Source organism: Protopterus annectens, chromosome 11.part0 (genome assembly GCF_019279795.1).
Source record: "Protopterus annectens isolate FY-2018-M chromosome 11.part0, PAN1.0, whole genome shotgun sequence".
Taxonomy (NCBI): Eukaryota; Metazoa; Chordata; order Ceratodontiformes; family Protopteridae; genus Protopterus; species Protopterus annectens.
The window spans coordinates 516165045-516183216 of NC_056745.1; the positions used below are offsets into that span (position 1 = coordinate 516165045).

The 18172-nt window shown below is 43.8% G+C and overlaps 1 protein-coding gene across 1 annotated transcript in view; it reads right to left on the reverse strand.

Annotated features, from left to right (window-relative positions):
* NUP107 (nucleoporin 107) overlaps window positions 1-18172 on the reverse strand; it is a gene marked incomplete in the record, with an annotated part of 1716438 nt that overhangs the window by 1333001 nt on the left and 365265 nt on the right. Inside the window, 1 exon segment of the mRNA XM_044088020.1 lies at window positions 13816-13904. Within this exon segment, the coding sequence (XP_043943955.1) occupies window positions 13816-13904 (89 nt within the window).

Here is an 18172-nt window from a genome sequence, read left to right on the forward strand (position 1 = left end):
TGCTAGAAGGAAGGCTGTTTTCCAAGAAATAAATTTTAAGTCTGCAGTAGCAGCTGGCTCGAAAGGAGGTAGGGTGAGTTTCTCCAATACAAAGTTAAGGTCCCAGGCAGGGGTTGGAGCTCTCCTGGGTGCTCTCAAGTTTTTGGCCCCTCTGAGGTACTGCTTGAGCAGAGGATGAGAGAAGAGAGGAGGTTCTGTGTCATAATGAGCTGAAATGGCTGAGGCGTGGATTTTAATGGATGAAAAAGACAGGCCCTTGTGAAGCATCTCAGTTAAATATTGTAAAATCTGAGGTAAATTGGGCGCTGCTGTGCTCATTCCTTGAGACTGATTCCAAGCACAGAATCTTTTCCATTTGTCAGCATAAGATTTTCTAGTACTAGGTCTTCTCGCCTCCAAGATGACATCCATCACAGGTTTGCTGAGGGATGCTAAGGGTGAATTTAAGTGATTAGCCAAGCTGCAATGTTCAATGTTGGGAGCTGAGGGTGCCAAATCTGGTTCTCCTGCTGAGACAGTAAGGAAGGTGCCTGAGGCAGGTACCATGGAGATATTTGTGACACACTGCGCAGGAGCGGGTACCAGTGTTGGCGTGGCCTGTCTGGAGCAATCAAAATCATTCTTGATTTGTCCTGTTTGACATTTAACAGAACTTTGCAGAGTAGAGGCAGAGGGGAAAGGCATAGACTGATCGTTTTTTCCAGATGAAGGACAGAGCATCTACTTTCCAGGCTTTTTTGTGGGGAGTCCTCCTGCAACATTTGTCCAACTGGTAGCTCCGGGGGGAGGCAAATAGATCTATGTCTGGGCTCCCCCATTTGCTTGCCAACATGTTGAAAATCCATGGTTCCAGTCTCCACTCATGTGGGTCCATGAGATTTCTGCTTAGTTCGTCTGCCAGTGTATTGAATTTTCTTGGCAGGAATTGAGCTTCTAGGTGCACTTGGTAGCTCATGGCCGTGTTCCACAATGCCATGGCTAGTCTGCAGAGGGGGTAGGAAAGTGTACCCCTCTGCTTGTTTATGTACCACATAACCGTAGTGTTGCCAGTCTTTACCATTAATTGTCCTGGAAGAATGTAGGCCTTGAAAGCTGTCAGAGCATTCTGTACAGCTAACATTTCTTTTTGAGTGATATGTAGGTGCATTTGATTTGGGTTCCATTTGCCCTGAATGCACTTACTTGCCAGGTGAGCCCCTCATGCATAGGCTGATGCGCCTGTAGTTAGGGTTTGGGCGGCAGGGGGTAGCATGAATGGCAGTCCCTTGTTTTGGTGGCAGGCCTCTGCCCACCATAGGAACTCCAAGCGTAGGCAAGGTATGATAGGAATCATTGTTTCCAGGCTGACAATGTTGACTCCATAGACTTTTTAAGTACCACTGAAGTTTCCTCATATGCAGTCTTGCATATGGAATTAGAAGAATGCAGGAGGCCATGAACCTCAAGGCTTGCAGTATTCGTCTTGCAGATAGCAGAGTTTTTGTGGCCACTTGTTTAAAGTAAGTAACCAAATGCATTTGCTTTTCTGGCATGAGGAAAGCCATCTGGGCAGTTGTATTCAAGCTTGCACCCAGGAATGTAATCTGTTGAGAGGGTACCAGTTGTGATTTATTTTCATTTACGGTGTACCTTAGACAAGTTAGAACCCTTTTTACAAATGCCAGATGATTTAGAAGTATGGCCTGGTTTTCTGTCTGAATTAGACAATCATCCAGGTATGGATATATTTGAATACTTCTTTGCCTGCAAAATGCAATTACTGGAGCCAGGCACTTTGCGAATACCCTGGGCGCAGTAGGGGCAGTGCAGAGAACTGATAATGCAAGTAGCCTGCTATGAAGCGTAGGTATCTTCTGCAATATTCCCTGACTGGGACATGCAGGTAAGCTTCTTTTAAATCTAGAGTTGCCAACCAGGCATCCTTGCCTAGCATAGGAAGTAACTGGTAAAGAGTCAGCATCTTGAATTTTGGAATGCCTAGAAAGGTGTTTAGAGTAGACAGGTCCAGGACTGGATGCCATGATTTGTCTTTTCTGGGTACCAGGAAAAGCCTGGAATAGAAACCTTGTCCCTTTTCCTCTTCTGGTACCGGTTGAATAGCCCCTATGTTTAAGAGGGGAAAGTACTTGTTTCTGAGCCTCTGCCCACTGATTTGGGGGCAGGTCTGGCCACCCGTTTGGTGTTGGCAACGTGTGGAAATGAAATCTGTATACCTGGGGCACTACATTTAAAACCCATTTGCCCTGGGTTATGAGTTCCCAGGTTTTTTGCATGAAAAGCAATCTTTCCCCCCAAAGGGGCGGCTAAAAGGTAAGTGCTTGGTAATTCTAAAGGGAAGTCATGACGACTGTTTACCATAGGGGGGTGTCTTGTTATTTCCAGATTTGGAAGTGGAGGCACCCCATTGCTTAGGTCTGAGAGTCCCCTGGGACTGAAACCTGGTGCTTTTGGAGTGTCTGGATTTGGTTTGAGAGGATCTGGAAGGAGCTGGAAAGGACCAGTTCTTAGTAGGCCAGTGCCTACTAAATCTTGGAGGTTGCACTTGTAAGAAATCTTTTAGAGTTTGCATAGATTTTGCTTTATCTTCCATATTTTTTAAAACTTCTTCAGCCTTATTGCCAAACAGGCGGTCCTGATTTAAGGGAGCATCCAACAAGTTTGCTTTAACATGATCAGGCAGAGATTGCTCCTTAAGCCAAGCATGCCTTCTAAGCACAGACCCAGTAACAGCAGCCCTGCAAGAGGCCTCTAAAGAATCAAAACCACATTGCAAAGTATGTTTTCCAACTTGTTCAGCAGAATGCAATAAATCCTGTAAATATTTATTTTCCACACAGTCAGAAATCAACATAATTTTCTGTTTACGCAATCCAATAATATGCTGTTGACATTTTAACATGTGAAATTGGCAGTTTAAAGCCCTGATAGCCAAGGTTGCAGAAGTATAAACCTTTTTACCCCATCTATCCAGCACCCTGGAGTCTCTATCAGAAGGGGTAGGATTTTTAGCAGTAGAAGCCTTAATGCCCCTTAGGGCCTTGAGAAATGGTTTCAGGATCTGAAACAAGATTTTTGAAAAATAACTTGTGGAACTCAGGAACCCTATAGTATCTGTCAAGGTTTACAAGGAGCTGGAGGCAGGGAATCAAGGGCCATACTTGATTCCGAAAACACAATCAACAATGTCTAGTACAGGAGGTATAGCCAAAGCCCTATGCGGAGGTAAAAGAAGAAAATCCCTAAGCCTCTTTTTTGAATCAGAAAATTCCTGACTTTCCCAATGGAAATGCTCCCTTAAGGTATGTAAAGTTTCACCAAAAGAGAAATCCTCAGGGGGGGGGGGGGTGCAGAGGGAATGGAATCCTCTGCATCAGAATCCTTGTAAGTAGGAATGGACAAATCCAGGTCATTAGAAGAGCCAGAAGAAAAGTACAGTTGTGTACCTACCATAAATGTAGATGTCGAGTGTATTCACTACCCGCAGTCGGCCTGAATTCCAAAGTCCTGGTCCAGCGTCGGTTGCTGTCGCCTCTTCCCTGACATCAGTGCGCCAGGGGTATACAAGATGCAGCAGACGCCATTTTCTTCAGTTTTTCTTGCCCCAGATGTCAGGTGCCCCCAAGAAGGTAGGCAATACATATTGCTTATAAAAACATACAGTAAAATAAAACCAATACCTTCATCTACAAGCAAATACACCACATAGGTTGTATAGGATAGAGAAGTATAGATAAGTCCCAGCAAGGGGGGATGGAGGGTGGGTAACCTGGACTGCAACAGTGAATACACTCGAACATCTACATTTATGGTAGGTACACAGCTGTACTATGTTCATCGTGTTTCACTGTTGCAGTCATTACACTTGGGTTGAATCCCAAAGCTGAGGTAGGGCTGCTGGGTCTAAATAGGATTAGGAGTGGCTATGAGACCCTACAGAACTGTAGTGGCAAAGCCTGCTCTGAATTTAGAATAACAGGTAAGTGATAATGCTTGGTAAAGGTGTGTACTGAACTCCAAGTTGCAGCCTCCAAAATTTCCTTGGTTGGTACTCCTCTGAGAAAGGCTGCTGAAGTGGCTGCTGCCCTGGTAGAATGTGGCCTAATATTCTTAGGCACTGACTTGCCATGCTGTGCATAGCAGAAACGAATACAGTGTCCTATCCATTTTGAAATAGTCTGCTTTGAGATAGCCTTTCCTTGTGATCCTGCATCATATGCTACAAACAGTTGCTCAGTTTTTCTGAAAGCTTTTGTTTTGTCCCAGTAGAAGCATAGCTGCCTGTGTATGTCCAAAGAGTGCAGAAGTCTCTCCCCCTTTATTCTGGGGATTTGGATAAAATGTTGGCAAATGAATGGCTTGTTCAAGAGCCATACTGGATACTACCTTTGGCATAAATGTTGGGTTTGCCCTTGGAGAAACCCTGTCCGGATGAAAAATGATAAAAGATTCCACTGCCATTAATGCCTGTAACTCAGACTTCTTGCTGAAGTTATTGCTAGGAGCAGAGCAGTTTTCCATGATAAGAATTTTATATCAGCTGTATTGGCTGGCTCAAAAGGAGGCAGTGTGAGCTTTTCTAAAACAAAGTTGAGGTCCCATGTAGGTATCGGTGCTCTCCTTGGGGGTCTTATGTTTTTTGCCCTCTGAGGTACTGTCTTAGTAGTGGATGAGAGAAAATAGGAGGTTCCGTATTGTAATGAGCTGAAATGGCAGAGGCATGGATCTTAATTGATGAGAAGGATAGGACTTTGTCCAGAATCTCAGTTAAGTATTGTAAAATCTGAGGAATATTTGGAACAAGTGGTTCAAGTCCTTGTGCCTGGTTCCAGGCACAGAATCTCTTCCATTTTTCTGCATAAGATTTCCTGGTGCTGGGCCTCCTGGCTTCCAAAATGACATCCATAACAGCTTTAGAGAGAGGTGTGTTCCGAGTGGCTATATTATTTGCCATGCAGCCAGATTTAAGGTTCTGAGATGGCTGTGCAGGATCTGATTGTTTTGTTGAGTCAGAAGATGAGGAATTTGAGGTAAAGTCCAGCCTGGGCCTTGAGACAAGCTCTTTAGGACTGGGTACCAGTGCTAGTGTGGCCAGTCTGGGGCAATCAGAATCATTTTTGGCTTCTCTTGTCTGACTTTTAGGAGTACCTTGGGAAGGAGAGGCAGTGGTGGAAAGGCATAAACTGTTAGGGTTTTCCAGCTGAATGATAGAGCATCCACTTCCCATGCTTGTGAGTGATAAGTCCTTGTGCAGAATCTCTGTAGTTGGCAGTTGTGAGGGGAGGCAAAAAGATCTATGTCTGGGCATCCCCATTTCCTTGTTATCATGCTGAAGACCTGTGGATCTAGTTTCCACTCGTGAGAGTCCATGAGGTTTCTGCTTAGTTCGTCTGCCAGAGTATTTTTCTTTCCTGGCAGGAATTGTGCCTGCAGATGTACTTGATAGGTCAGTGCTGTGTTCCACAAAGTCATGGCTTGCCTGCAGGGGGGGGGGGTAGGAATGTGTGCCCCCTTGCTTGTTTATGTAACACATAACTGTAGTATTGTCCGTCTTTAGTAATAGTTGTCCTGGATGTAGTAGATCCTTGAATGCTGTCAGGGCATTCTGTACAACTAGCATCTCTTTTTGATTGATATGAAGATGCATTTGGTCCGCAGGCCACGTGCCTTGAATACATTTTCCTGCCATGTGTGCCCCCCAGGCATAATCCGATGCATCTGTTGTTAGTGTCTACCTGGCTGTGGGTAAAGTGAAAGGCTGTCCCTTGTTGTGGTGACAGACCAGTGCCCACCATCGAAACTCCTGTTGCAGGCATGGAATAAGAGTTATCATTTCCAAACACTTTTTAGATACAATTGTAGCTTCCTCATATGCAGTCTTGCATATGGAATTGGTAAGATGCAGGATGCCATGAAGCCCAAAGCCTGCAGAATTTTTCTTGCAGGTAGCTGGGTTTTTGTTGCCATCATTTGAAAGTAATGAGTCAGTTGCCTTTGCTTGTCTGGAGTGAGATAAGCCATCTGGGCAGTTGTATTTAAGCTTGCACCCAGGAATATTATCTCTTGAGAGGGCACTAGTTTTGATTTATTTTCGTTTACTGTGTATCCTAGGCAAATTAGTAATCTTTTTACAAATGCCAGATGCTTTAGTAGAATGTCCTTGCTCTCTGCTTGAATAAGGCAGTCGTCCAAGTAGGGATATATTTGAATTCCCTTTTGTCTGCAAAATGCAATTACTGGTGCCAGGCATTTTGTGAAGACCCTGGGCGCAGTAGATGAGCCAAAGGGCAGTGCAGAGAATTGGTAATGCATTGAGCCAGCTATGAATTTGAGGTATCTTCTTCAAGATTGTCTGATTGGGACATGCAGGTATGCCTCTTTGAGGTCCAAAGTAACTAGCCAAGCCTTCTTGCCCAGCATGGGTAGAAGTTGCTGCAGTGTCAACATTTTGAAATTTGGAACATCCAGGAAAGTGTTTAGAGTAGACAGGTCCAGTATTGGTCTCCAGGCTTTGTCCTTTCTGGGTACCAAGAAATGTCTTTAGTAAAATCCTTGCCCCTGTTCTTGCTGTGGTACTTTTTGAATAGCCCTCATGTCCATGAGAGCAGAAATTTGTTTTTGAGCCTCTGCCCATTGATTTTGTGGTAGGTCTGGCATACCTTTTGACCTTGGTAGGGTGTGAAAGTGGAACCTGTAACCCTAAGAAACAATATTCAGTACCCATTTGTCCTGGGTGATCATGTGCCAATTTTGTGAGAAAAGTGCTAGTTTTCCCCCCAAGGATGCTGCCAAAAGGTAAGTGCTTGGCATTTGTAGAGGAAAGTCATTGGGACAGTTTCCTATAAGGTTGTGATTTGTCTTCTCTGCTTTGGGGGCTGAAGCACCCCATTGTTTAGGTCTGTATGAGCCTTGAGGCTGAAATCTGCCTCTCGGGTGTCTGTATCTGCCTCTTTGTGGCCTGACATTGGAAAGGACCAATTTTTTAGAAGGCCAGTTCCTGCTAAATCTAGGTGGCTGAACCTGTAAGAAATCCTTTACTGTCTGCATTGATTTTGCTTTATCCTCCATTTTCTTTAATACCTCTTCTGCCTTAACACCAAACAAAGTATCATGCTATAATGGAGCATCCAATAATTTTGCTTTAAAATGATCAGGTAAACTGTGTTCTTTTAACCATGCATGCCTTCAAATGACAGAACATGTAACTGCGGCTCTGCAAGATGCCTCTAATGAATCAAAAACCACATTGCAAAGTATGCTTTCCCACTTGTTCAGCTGCATGCAATAAATCCTGCATTTTCTTGTTCTCAGGACATTCAGAACTTGTAAGCATTTTCTGTTTTAGCAAAGACATTAGGTATTGTTGATATTTAAGCAAATGAAACTGTCAGTTTAAAGCCCTTACAGCTAAAGTAGCACAGGTATAAACTTTTTCCCCCATCTGTCCAGTGCTCTAGAATCCCTATCAAAGGGAACAGGGTTTTTTTTGCAGTGGAAGCCTTGACCCCTTTGGGACCCTGAGAAATAGTTTCTGGATCAGCAGCAGGGTTTTTATAAAGAAATTTATGAGAATCTGGAACCCTGTAGTACCTATCTGGCTTAATTGGTGCAGGGGGTAAAGAATCAGGAGTCAAACTGGATTCAGAGAAAACATCAACAACAATATCTAGTACAGGGGGGATAGCAAGAGGCCTGTGCTGAGGCAATAAAAGAAAGTCTCCGAGCCTTTTCTTGGATTCTGAATAATCCTGGCTCTCCCAATGGAAATGTTTCCTCATGGTGTGCGGGGTTTCCCCAAAAGAGTAGTCCTCAGGAGGAGAGGCTGAAGGAATAGATTCTTCAGCATCAGAGTCCTCATAGGGAGGAAGAGAATATCCCTGTTCTGAAGAGGAATCAGAAGAAATAGAAACCTGATCAGAGGAGTCATAGTCAGGCTCTTGCCTAGGCCTTTTATCAGGAGGGGGGAATGAGAACCCCTGATCAAAGTAATTAGGTCCAAGCCATTTTGACCATCTGTTTCTTTGGCATGGATGACTGTCCAGGAGAATGCTGTACTTGTTTCTTTGTTTTTAAAGGCGTTTTAGACTTTGCCTTGGCTGCTGAAGAGGTCTTGATAGTAAGCTGTGTAGTTCTGAAAACACCCGTAGAAGCAGATGCCTGCTCAGCGGCTCCGGACCCATCTGAGGGAATTGTTTCTGTAGGCCCAATACCTTGAGTTTCCAGAGACCTAGCTGTCTCCACGTGGGCGGAGGAGGCCTGTGGCTCTGAGGTAGTGGGTGTCAGGGGCTGCGAAAGCGCCTCACTGAAAACCGGCGACTGGCCTAGAAGAGGCTTCGTAGTCTGTTTTGGACCTCGAATGCCTGTCTTTTACTTTGTCCTTGCGCTTTTTATGGACTCCGGTCATCAGTTGTTCCGATGGCATTATATAGTTAAACCTTCGGCCAAAGCAATGAAAAGCAAAATCAAACCAATGCTTAATAGTGCGTTGGTTGAATCTAGCACAAAACCAACAACTAGCAACATCATGATCAGGGCCTTGGCAAGGAATACAGTAAGAATGAGAATCCTTATGAGGTAATTTGCTTCCCACAAGAAATACAATTGTTAACTTTTACTGATATCAGACTGGAGCAAGAAAAAGTTTCCCCAATGGGGTACTTAGCTTTATTGAAGACTTTGGATCTGAAATTCAAATTCGAAAATCTCAGGAGTCGGCCGACCGGCACTTGCGAACTGCTTTTGCTTCGGGCACCACGCGGCAAGAAAGACTGAAGAAAATGGCGTCGGCTGCATTTTATATAGCCCTGGCGCACTGACGTCAGGGAAGAGGCGAGAGCAACCGACGCCGGACCAGGACTTTGGAATTCAGGCCGACTGCGGGTAGCCTGCCAGCAGGATAACCCAAGTGTAATGACTGTAACAGTGAAACATGATGAACATCAGAGTCTTGATCAGAAGATTCATAGTCAAGCTCAGGCCTAGGCCTCTTAGAAGGGGGGGGGGGGTTTACTACTCCTGATTAGAGTAATTAGGTCTTCAGCCATTTTGATCATTTGTTTTTTTAGGCATAGGAGCCTGAACATGTGGCCTGGGCATCGTTTTTTTTTTTTACATTTAGGCCTTAGTATTGAAGGTGGAGTTGGTTTGATATGCAAGTCTGTAGGCTTTAATATACCCCCAGATGCCAGTGCCTGCACAGCAGCTCCGGACCATTGCAAGGTAGAGACATCCGTGGGTTCCATAGATGAAGCATCTCGCAGCATACCAGACTCCGAATGGGTCTCAGTAGAGGCCTGCGAATCAGACATAGCGGGTATCAGGGGCTGCGAAAGTGCCTCACTGAGTTCCGGCGAACTGGCGACTGGCTTAGAAGCGTCGTCGGCAGATTTGTACCTCAACGGCTTGTCTCTGTTTTTATCTTTGCATTTTTCCAAAATTTCTGGATAATTAAACAGAGAACTGAAATATTTAGAGGCAAAAATGTACTGACGACGGATAGTGCGCTGATTAAATAAAGAACAAAACCGACAGCAAGGTACATCGTGGTCAGGGCCTAGGCAAGGAATACAGTACAGATGAAAATCTTTATGAGGTATTTGCTTTCCACAAGTAATGCAATTATTAACTTTTACCAACATCGGTAAGGAGCAAGAAAAAGTTTCCCCAATGGGGTAGTTAGCTTTAAGTTGAAGACTTCAGTTCTGAAACTCAAAAATGAAAATTTCAGGAGTCAGCCAACCGGAACTTGCGAACTGCTTCTGCTTCGGGCACCGCCCGGCAAGAAAGACTGAGGTAATGACGTCGACTGCATGTTTTATACCCCTGACGACCTGACGTCAGGAAGAAGGGACAGCAACCGACGCAGGACTCAAGACTTTGTTAATCAGGCCAACTGAGGGCAACCTGCCAGCAGATTACCCTAATTGTAATGACTGCAACAGTGAAACACAAAAAACATCAGCTCAGTTATTTCCTCCAGAATGGTCAACAGATAAACTAAGAAATCAATAATTTGTTCCTGTTCCAGGGCATGGTCAAAGGAGACAATAACACAACTGTATATTTGAACCATCTCCAGCACAGAGCTAAAAAAAGAACACCTCTACTTATATGATTTGTCTGCATCTCTAGATCACTAAAACGCAAGATGAAACAGCAGCTGCCAGATGAGGCAAAAGTCCTCAACAAGGCGACTTTGGTCAAAATTCTTTACAGGCCCAGAATAATTTTGAGTTTGTTGTGAACTGATGTGAAAACTACAGAACTGCAGAAGACAAGGGCCTCAGAGACCATTCCTATCAATAAGTCACAAACAGACTCTGCAGGGAGCTCATAAAAAACGTACAAAAAGTTGTCTTCACAGGTTCTCTTACCAGGCTGTGATTTGGCAATTCTAAGAGGGATCCAGTAGTCTAGGGCTATAACAGCAGAAGAGTAGCTTTAGAAAAACCCTCAGATGACGCACAGGAATTCCAAATCAATAGCACTGTAAATCTGCACTGTTTGATAGACTACCAGAAATAAATGTGCAGAGATACAGCTATAAGAAAGTTCCATAACATGGATGAATGTGCACCTTATCTCATAAATCTGTTGCCAATAAGATCAATTAAGACTCCAATAAGTATAAAATTAAAACGTAGGAAAGCAATGACAATGCTTCTCTCACATTATAGCTGGTAGAAACTAACTACAGATAATGCAATATCCAGACATTTTGTTTGATAAAGTACGTTCCCAAAACATGGGACTGCAGCATAATTTGCACAAAGAATTTTTATAAACTATTTTCCAGTTACAATAGAATAGGAAAGGTACAGTCAAGATTAAGAAAAGAACATCAGCAGAGCAAGAATTGATGATGGTATCAAACAGCAATAGCAATGAATTAATTTATACATTTATTGGCATTTGTGTACCTGTGGGCCATGTAGAGTATTTTCAGTGAGGGCACGGGGAGAAAAGCTCCACAAGTACAATTGATACAGTACAATTCTAAATATTTACAAATATTTAAAAAAAATTGGATGGCACAGGTCAGATAAAGGCATTAACAACACCTCAATAAAACAGCCTACTAGATGGCTCCGTAAATAAAAAGGCAAGTGTCTGAATCTGGAAGAAAAAGACTTTGGGAGGGGGGTCAGAGATCTTCAAGCCCTGGAAGGTCTATTCAAAAATGTTCCCCCACTGGAAGGGGGGTACCCAGGAGGTCTTGCTTTAGCTCCTCATTAAAGAAATTCATCAGCAACACCATCCTATCTTTGTTTTATTTGTTTTGACATTTGTTAACCAGGTATGTCTGACTGAGCGATAGCCCATTTTCAGAGGAGGTGCGAGGGAAAAGCTCCACATACAATTTCAGAGACAAGTTAAAAAAATGGTTGCAAACAGAGGATAACAATTTACAGGGTATTTTAAATACATGGAATATAGCTTAGAAGTTTGAATTTGGAATTTTGAATTTAGAATCTTGGTACATACAACTGCCTGCTGCACTAGCCAAGGCATCAGAACAATCAAAAGTAAATCAGGTCACATGAAAGCCAACTGTAGAATATATGCTGAAGGTGTATTACTTCGTCCTTGATCCCAGACTAAAGAAAGACTGATAGCTTTTTCAGTACCCAAGCCAATAAGGATGACTGATACTTGGACAGGTGCAATAAACATGCTAGGGATCTAGGCCCTGCAGTGTCAGAAGGAAACACTTCATATGAGGTGGTAAGATACTGTTAGATGGGACTTATTCTGGTCTGAACAGATCACACAGGAGTTGGCCTTATGATGCTAGCAAAGGATTTCACTCTACTCAAATGCCATCTGATACAGGGCAACTGCTTTTCTGGGAGCAGATGAAGCATTATCTGGATGCTTCCATGCTGCCAAGGCAGCATTCCTTTCCAGGGGTTACAAATTATGGGATGTCCCAAGTAGTCTCTTCTCTTTGGATATTCGATAAGACAGTTTGGGGGGAGGGTTAGTCCATAGCTTAATTGGCCTTCAAGGTTCTCCAAAGGAGACAGTCATCCTGTGGGGGGAGCCATAAATATCACTCTTTATTTTCACTGAAATAAGGATCACCTGGTACTCACAGTCTCCTTCCAATGTTACAGGACAAGGTAGAACCCCCCCCCCCCCCCGCCAACTATAGCTCCAGGATAGAGCTGCACTCGTACGATATAAGCTAGACTGCGTGAGCACCAAATAAGCCCCAGAAGTCATGTAACAAAAGGTCACCTGCATTCAGAGACTCAGCAGCACCAGGACTGCTGAGGCCTGCATATAGGCTGGCATTAATCAATGCTCACTGACAAACTCCAGTGCTTGTGAAGACTGGAGCAGAAACCTAACAGCAGTACAACATACAGTGCGCACCTAAGTCTTTCCAGCAAGCCCTGCTTACATGAGAGGCTGCAATGAATCCTACTCAACTTGGACTACTGAGATCATATGGCCCTGAGGAAAGAGTATTTGATCCAGAGTGCCACCAACAAACACACACTAGGGGGACTCGACAGTTTGCCCTCACGGGTACAGAAAAGTCCTAAGCAAACTCCAGCTGCTCCACCAAGAAATGCAAGGTGTTACTTGCAAACTCACTGGTTGAAGTAGTGTCCTTTCGCAGGCCTTTTGTTATCCACCTCAAAACAGGACTGTGTTAAGCTTGACATTTCACTTGTCAAGGGGGAAATGCTGATGCACAAAGCTGTCTTGGGGAAATCACCCTCCAGGAAAAAGTGCCCATGTCTGTTATCTATCATTTACCTTCTCTTAGTGCTCTGGCACCAGCATCAATTTTACACAAGGCAGGGGTGAAAGGTTTTGGCCATTTCACCCACTTAAAATTTTAAGAGCGATGATCTAAGGTCGCAAGATTCTCGTGAAATGACAGGTACATAAGCCAAATGACTTATCCTAATCTGCAAAAATGTACAAAACAATCAACTGTCTTTAAACAATTCAACCACTGCCAACTGAAAATTACCACATTCACTTTAACTCATGAAAACTCACATCATCTGATAGATTACAACCATCACTTTTAGATTATATGACAGACAAATAACAATCAATTACCTTTTATTTCCAAGGGATATACTGTGCTTAAATTTAACTTTTACAGGTGTTTCAATTACGTTCAATCTAAATACATCAACTTTCATTTTGAACACTTCAGTAAAATATATACAATCAAAATTCATAGAAATTAATTTTCAAAAATATACCCTTCTGGTCCTGTCATGGACGTCACTGCTGAGTATGTCTCATACCTCTCAATTGTACAGATTTTTCGCAGAATGTCCAGATTTTTGCCTCATATTTTTGGTCTGTTACACAGAGAATTGCGATTTTCTGGCAAATCACTGGTAAATCATTGAGTGTTGAAGTCAAAAAATAACGACAAACATTTACATTTCAGACTTCATACCCTTCAGAATGCAAAATGTGTTATTCTATCAACTTTCTAAGTTTGTAAGAGCAATATTTAAAAAGCGTCCCTATTTTTGGTCATTTGTCCCCTCCATTTATGGTTTTGTATAGATTTCTTGCTCTAAGAGGTTGAGAGGTATGGTATGTCTCCACATATTTTATACAATCTTCACGACTCAACAAACAAAATGAAGGAAGCAAAAGCTGGAAAGTTTTACTCAATCCTTATTGGCAGCAGTGATTCACTAAATTCAAGCAAATTATGATGTATACTACCTATAAACTTGACACACACGCACACTTTAAAGTTACAAAAAAAAAGTTTACTGTGCAAGTGTGGGGAAAAAAACAGTTTGATAACCTTAGGTAGACTCAACTACTTACCAGTACACAGATTTTGCATAAAACTCTATCTTTTCCGCAAAGTCGCCTATGTCATCTTTGGCAATATCTTCCAACCAATCAACCACAAGCTGCAAATAAAAAGCAACATTTAAGGCAAATGTATCCTGATGACACATACACAGTGCTAAGAATAAACCAGAGCTCCAGCCCAGAGTCAAGTATATATTTACATATCAGTGAAAACTCAGTTTTGTATCTTAAAATCAGTTACACCAAATACATCTGAAATGATACTCCAATCTAAAAGTAATATCAGCTCCATAACAACCTGCATATTCATTCATTCATTCTCCCATTGCCTCTAATCCGGTTCAGGGCCATGGGTAATTAAACAATGAACTAAATAGAAATGAAAACCTTGTTTTCTATCGTAATCTAGTCGGTTACTATTTCTGTCATGTCCATCTTGTAGATGGACAATAAATCTTAGCAGGACTTACTCAGCAAAAAAAAAAGATAAAAAGATTCAGAATGCCCACCATTCACCTATTCTCAGAAAAAAGAATAGTTGTGTAATATCTTACCATAACCACAGATGTCCTTCTCTTCCATGTTGCAGTACTCGGTATGGGATTTCCTGCCTTCAGGCAACTCGTACGTCGGCTCCTATACAAAAGCTTCAAGCTTGGCTGTTGCAGCTGCATGGGACGTCACGCATAGGGCCATAAACCAGGGACCTTAAGTGTGACGTCTGCACGCACAATCCTCAGAACTTGAAGAGCTAAGCAGGCAAAGTAGATGGCCCACCAGTATAGGCTGCCAAAGGTGACATATAAAAGGCACAGGGTCTCTTCCGTAATGGAAAGAGGAATCAGGGAACAAGTTAGACTGGTAGAGTCTGTTAGGGGGAATGGTGGGTGGGAAGGAATACTGCAACATGGAAGAGAAGGACATCTATGGTTACGGTAAGATTTTACACAACTATTCTATGTCCTTCAATTCCTATGTTGCAGCATTCTTGGTGTGGGAGATTACCACAGCTTAGTTTGATGAAAGGGTGGTGGATGCAGATCCTTGTAGGATTGCCCTGGCAAATCCTGTGCGTGCTTTGGAGATTTGGTCCAGTTTGTAATGTTTGGTGAAAGTAGGTATAGTGGACCATGTAGCTGCTTCCATAATGGAAGCTGTGTCCATGTGTTTTTGGAAGGCAATGGAAGTGGCCACTGCTCTTGTGGAGTGTGCCTTAACCCCAACTAGAGGGTTTTTTTCCGTGGTGTGAGTAGCAGAAACAGATTGCCTTTCTAATCCAGGATGCAATGGTCTGTTTGCTGATTGCCTTGCCCAATCCCCTGGGGTGGAAAGATACAAAGAGTTGTTTGGATTTCCTAATGTCTTTAGTCTTGTCCAGGTAAAATCACAGCTGCCTGTGGACATCTAAGAAGTGGAGTATCCTCTCTCCTTGGTTATTGGGAGAGGGGGAAAATTGGGTAGGTGGATGGATTGATTTAGAGACAAGTCATTGTCTACCTTGGGCATCAAGGAGGGGTTAGTTCTCAGCGTGACCCTGTCTCATGGTGTAAAGTGAGCATGCCATTAAGGCTTGTAGCTCGGAAACCCTTCTGGCAGAGGTAATAGCCACTAACATTACTGTTTTCCAAGTACAAAACTGCAGAGAGGCTGTATTAGCCAGTTCGAAGGGGAGCTGGGTGAGTTTTTCCAGGATGAAGTTCAGGTCCCATGGAGGAGGGATAGGCTTCTTAGTGGTCTGATGTGTAAGACCCCTTTAAGGAAAAGTTTCACATGTAGCCTGGCTAACAAGGGAAGCTCCAGAGATAAGCAGGCTGATAATGCAGAGAGGTGCACTTTCACTGAATAGGAAAGTCCACCCTTGATAAGTTGACATGTATGAGAGAACTAGGGGGGGTGTTAGCCTCGTTAAGGGTCCCTTTCCTGTCCCAGACACCACTGAGCAAATATTTCCTATTTAGCAAGGTATGATTTTCTAGTAGTGGGTTTCCTGGCCTCCATCAGGATGATGGCACGTCCTCAGAGTACTGGTGTCTGAATGGGATTAGTAAATTATCACCCAGAGTCAGGGATAGCATTTGCAAGTGTGGGTGTAGGAAAGTTCCTTTGTCTTATGTCAGAAGGGCCACCTTGTGGGGTAACTTGCAGTGATTGCCTTGGCTAAATTGTGTAGAAGGGGGAACCAGTGATGCCTTGGCCAGTAAAGAGTCACTAGCAAGATTTTTGGTTTGTCCTTCCCTCTGATTCAGAAAGTCCTTCTGAAAATCAGGAAGGGGGGGTATAAAGGAACTTCCCCTCCCAGATGAAACTGAAGGCGTCTACTCTCCAGGCTTGGGGGAAGTAAGTCTTTGTGCAGAGGGTCTGCAGCTGCCTGTTCTGGGAGGAGGCAAACAGGTTTATTTGTGGAGTGCCCCACTGGTGGACTATGTCTAGGAAGAACGTCCTGTCCAGCATCCATTCGTGTTGTGGAGCGGATGTTCTGCTCAGGTCGTCTGCTTGCTTGCTGTCCTGCGAAGGGATATAGCTGGCTTGCAGGGATAGGTTGTGCTGGGATGCTAGGTCCCAAATTAGTAGGGCTAGCCTGCACACTTGGTATGCCTTGGTACCTTCCCTGTTTGTTGATGTACCACATTACAGTGGTATTTGTCTGTCACTATCAGAAGAGGACCTGGCAGCAGTAGGGGTATGAAGGTCTGTACAGCTAAAAGAACTGCTGTCATCTCCTTTACATTGATGTGTTTGGTTTGCATGGGAGGTTGCCAATGAGCTTGGACTCTAAGAGTGCAAGGTGGCTCCCCAACCTGAGTCTGAGGCATCTGTATGCAAAATTTGTGGGGGTTGAGGAGGCTGCAGTGGAAGCCCCAGGTTTAGTTGTACTTGCTGGATCCACCAAAAGATTTCCTTCTTTAAACAGGGAAGAAGAGGGATAACTTGTTCCAAGTGACTCTGGTGTTGTGACCAGTTATTTTTGAGGTACCACTGCAGTTTTCGCAAATGCATTCTGGCCAATGGTAGCATAGAAATGGTTGCTGCCATCAATCCCAGGAGTTGAAGGAATTGCCTTGCAGTGATTGTCTGGGAGAGCAAGACTTCCTGGAAGTGGGATGTTGGAGATAGAACCTTGTCCTGTGGGAGAAAGGCTTTCATTCGTTTTGCATTGATTCTGCAACCTAGGAATATCTTGTCCTTGTCTGGGTTCAGGGAGAACTTCTTGAGGTTTGGGGTGAACCCTAGACTTTGTAGTAGGGACAGAGGGAATCTTCTCACTGCTAGGATAAGGATGTCCAGATATGGATAAATCTGGATTCCTTGGGTCCTGCAAAAGGCAATGGCTGGGGCTAGCTACTTTGTACACACTCTTGGGGCAGTGGATAAGCCAAAGGGTAAGGCCATAAATTGAAAGTGCGAGGATGGGCCAGAGAAACGCAGGAAACATCTGTGTGAGGCCCTGATGGGAATGTGCAGGTAAGCATCTTTTAGGTCCAAGGTGACCATGAAAGCATTTGCGGGTATGAGGGGTAAGAGAGTGGAAGATGACAGCATTTTGAGGGATGGTACCTGCAGGTAAAGGTTTAGGAAGGAGAGGTCCAAAATGGGTCTTCAGGGACCGTCCTTTCGAGGGACCAGGAACAGACGGGAGTAGAATCTCTTTCCTTCTTGTCCTGTGGGGACAGGTTCTATTGTGCCTTGTTGCTGCAGGTCTGACAGAATTTGTGGTAGGAGATGGCTTTGTTTTTTGGGAAGGAAATGGAATGCCCTTCCAGAGGGGAATTTGTTTCCAGGATAGAAAGTACCCTTTTTGAATAATGGTTAATACCCATTGGTCTGTGGTAATTTTCTGCCAGAAGGGGAGACAGTGGGTAAGGCGAGCTGAGAGGGGCAGATGAGAAAGGCAGTCACGAATTATTAGGAACTCTCCTGTCCTGAAAGGGTTGTCTAGGCTGAGGAGGTGGGCCAGTGGGGCCTGGATGAGGAATGTCTTCTAGTTCCTCATCTGTGTCTGTAGGAGGAGGCAGCAGAAAGCAGGTTATGCCTAACAAAGGCAGTCTTAGCCAGGTAGTTCCTGTAAAATGTGGATATAGGGCATTCTAGGAGATGTTTAATATCCTGTAATTTTTTGCTTTTTTTCTTGCAGATTCTTAAAAAGGTCTGCAGATTGCTTTCCAAAGAGGAAGTTGTGATCCAGGGGGGCATCCAAGATTTTGGACTTGAAGTCCTCTGGCAGATTCTGTAGTCTAAGCCTGGAATATCTCCTAAGGACAGATGCTGATGCTGCAGAGCGAGCAGAAGCTTCTGCAGCATTGTAGCTGCATCTTATGGAGTGTCTAGCCACTTGTAGGGCTAAGGACAGTTTGGAGGAGATATCCGT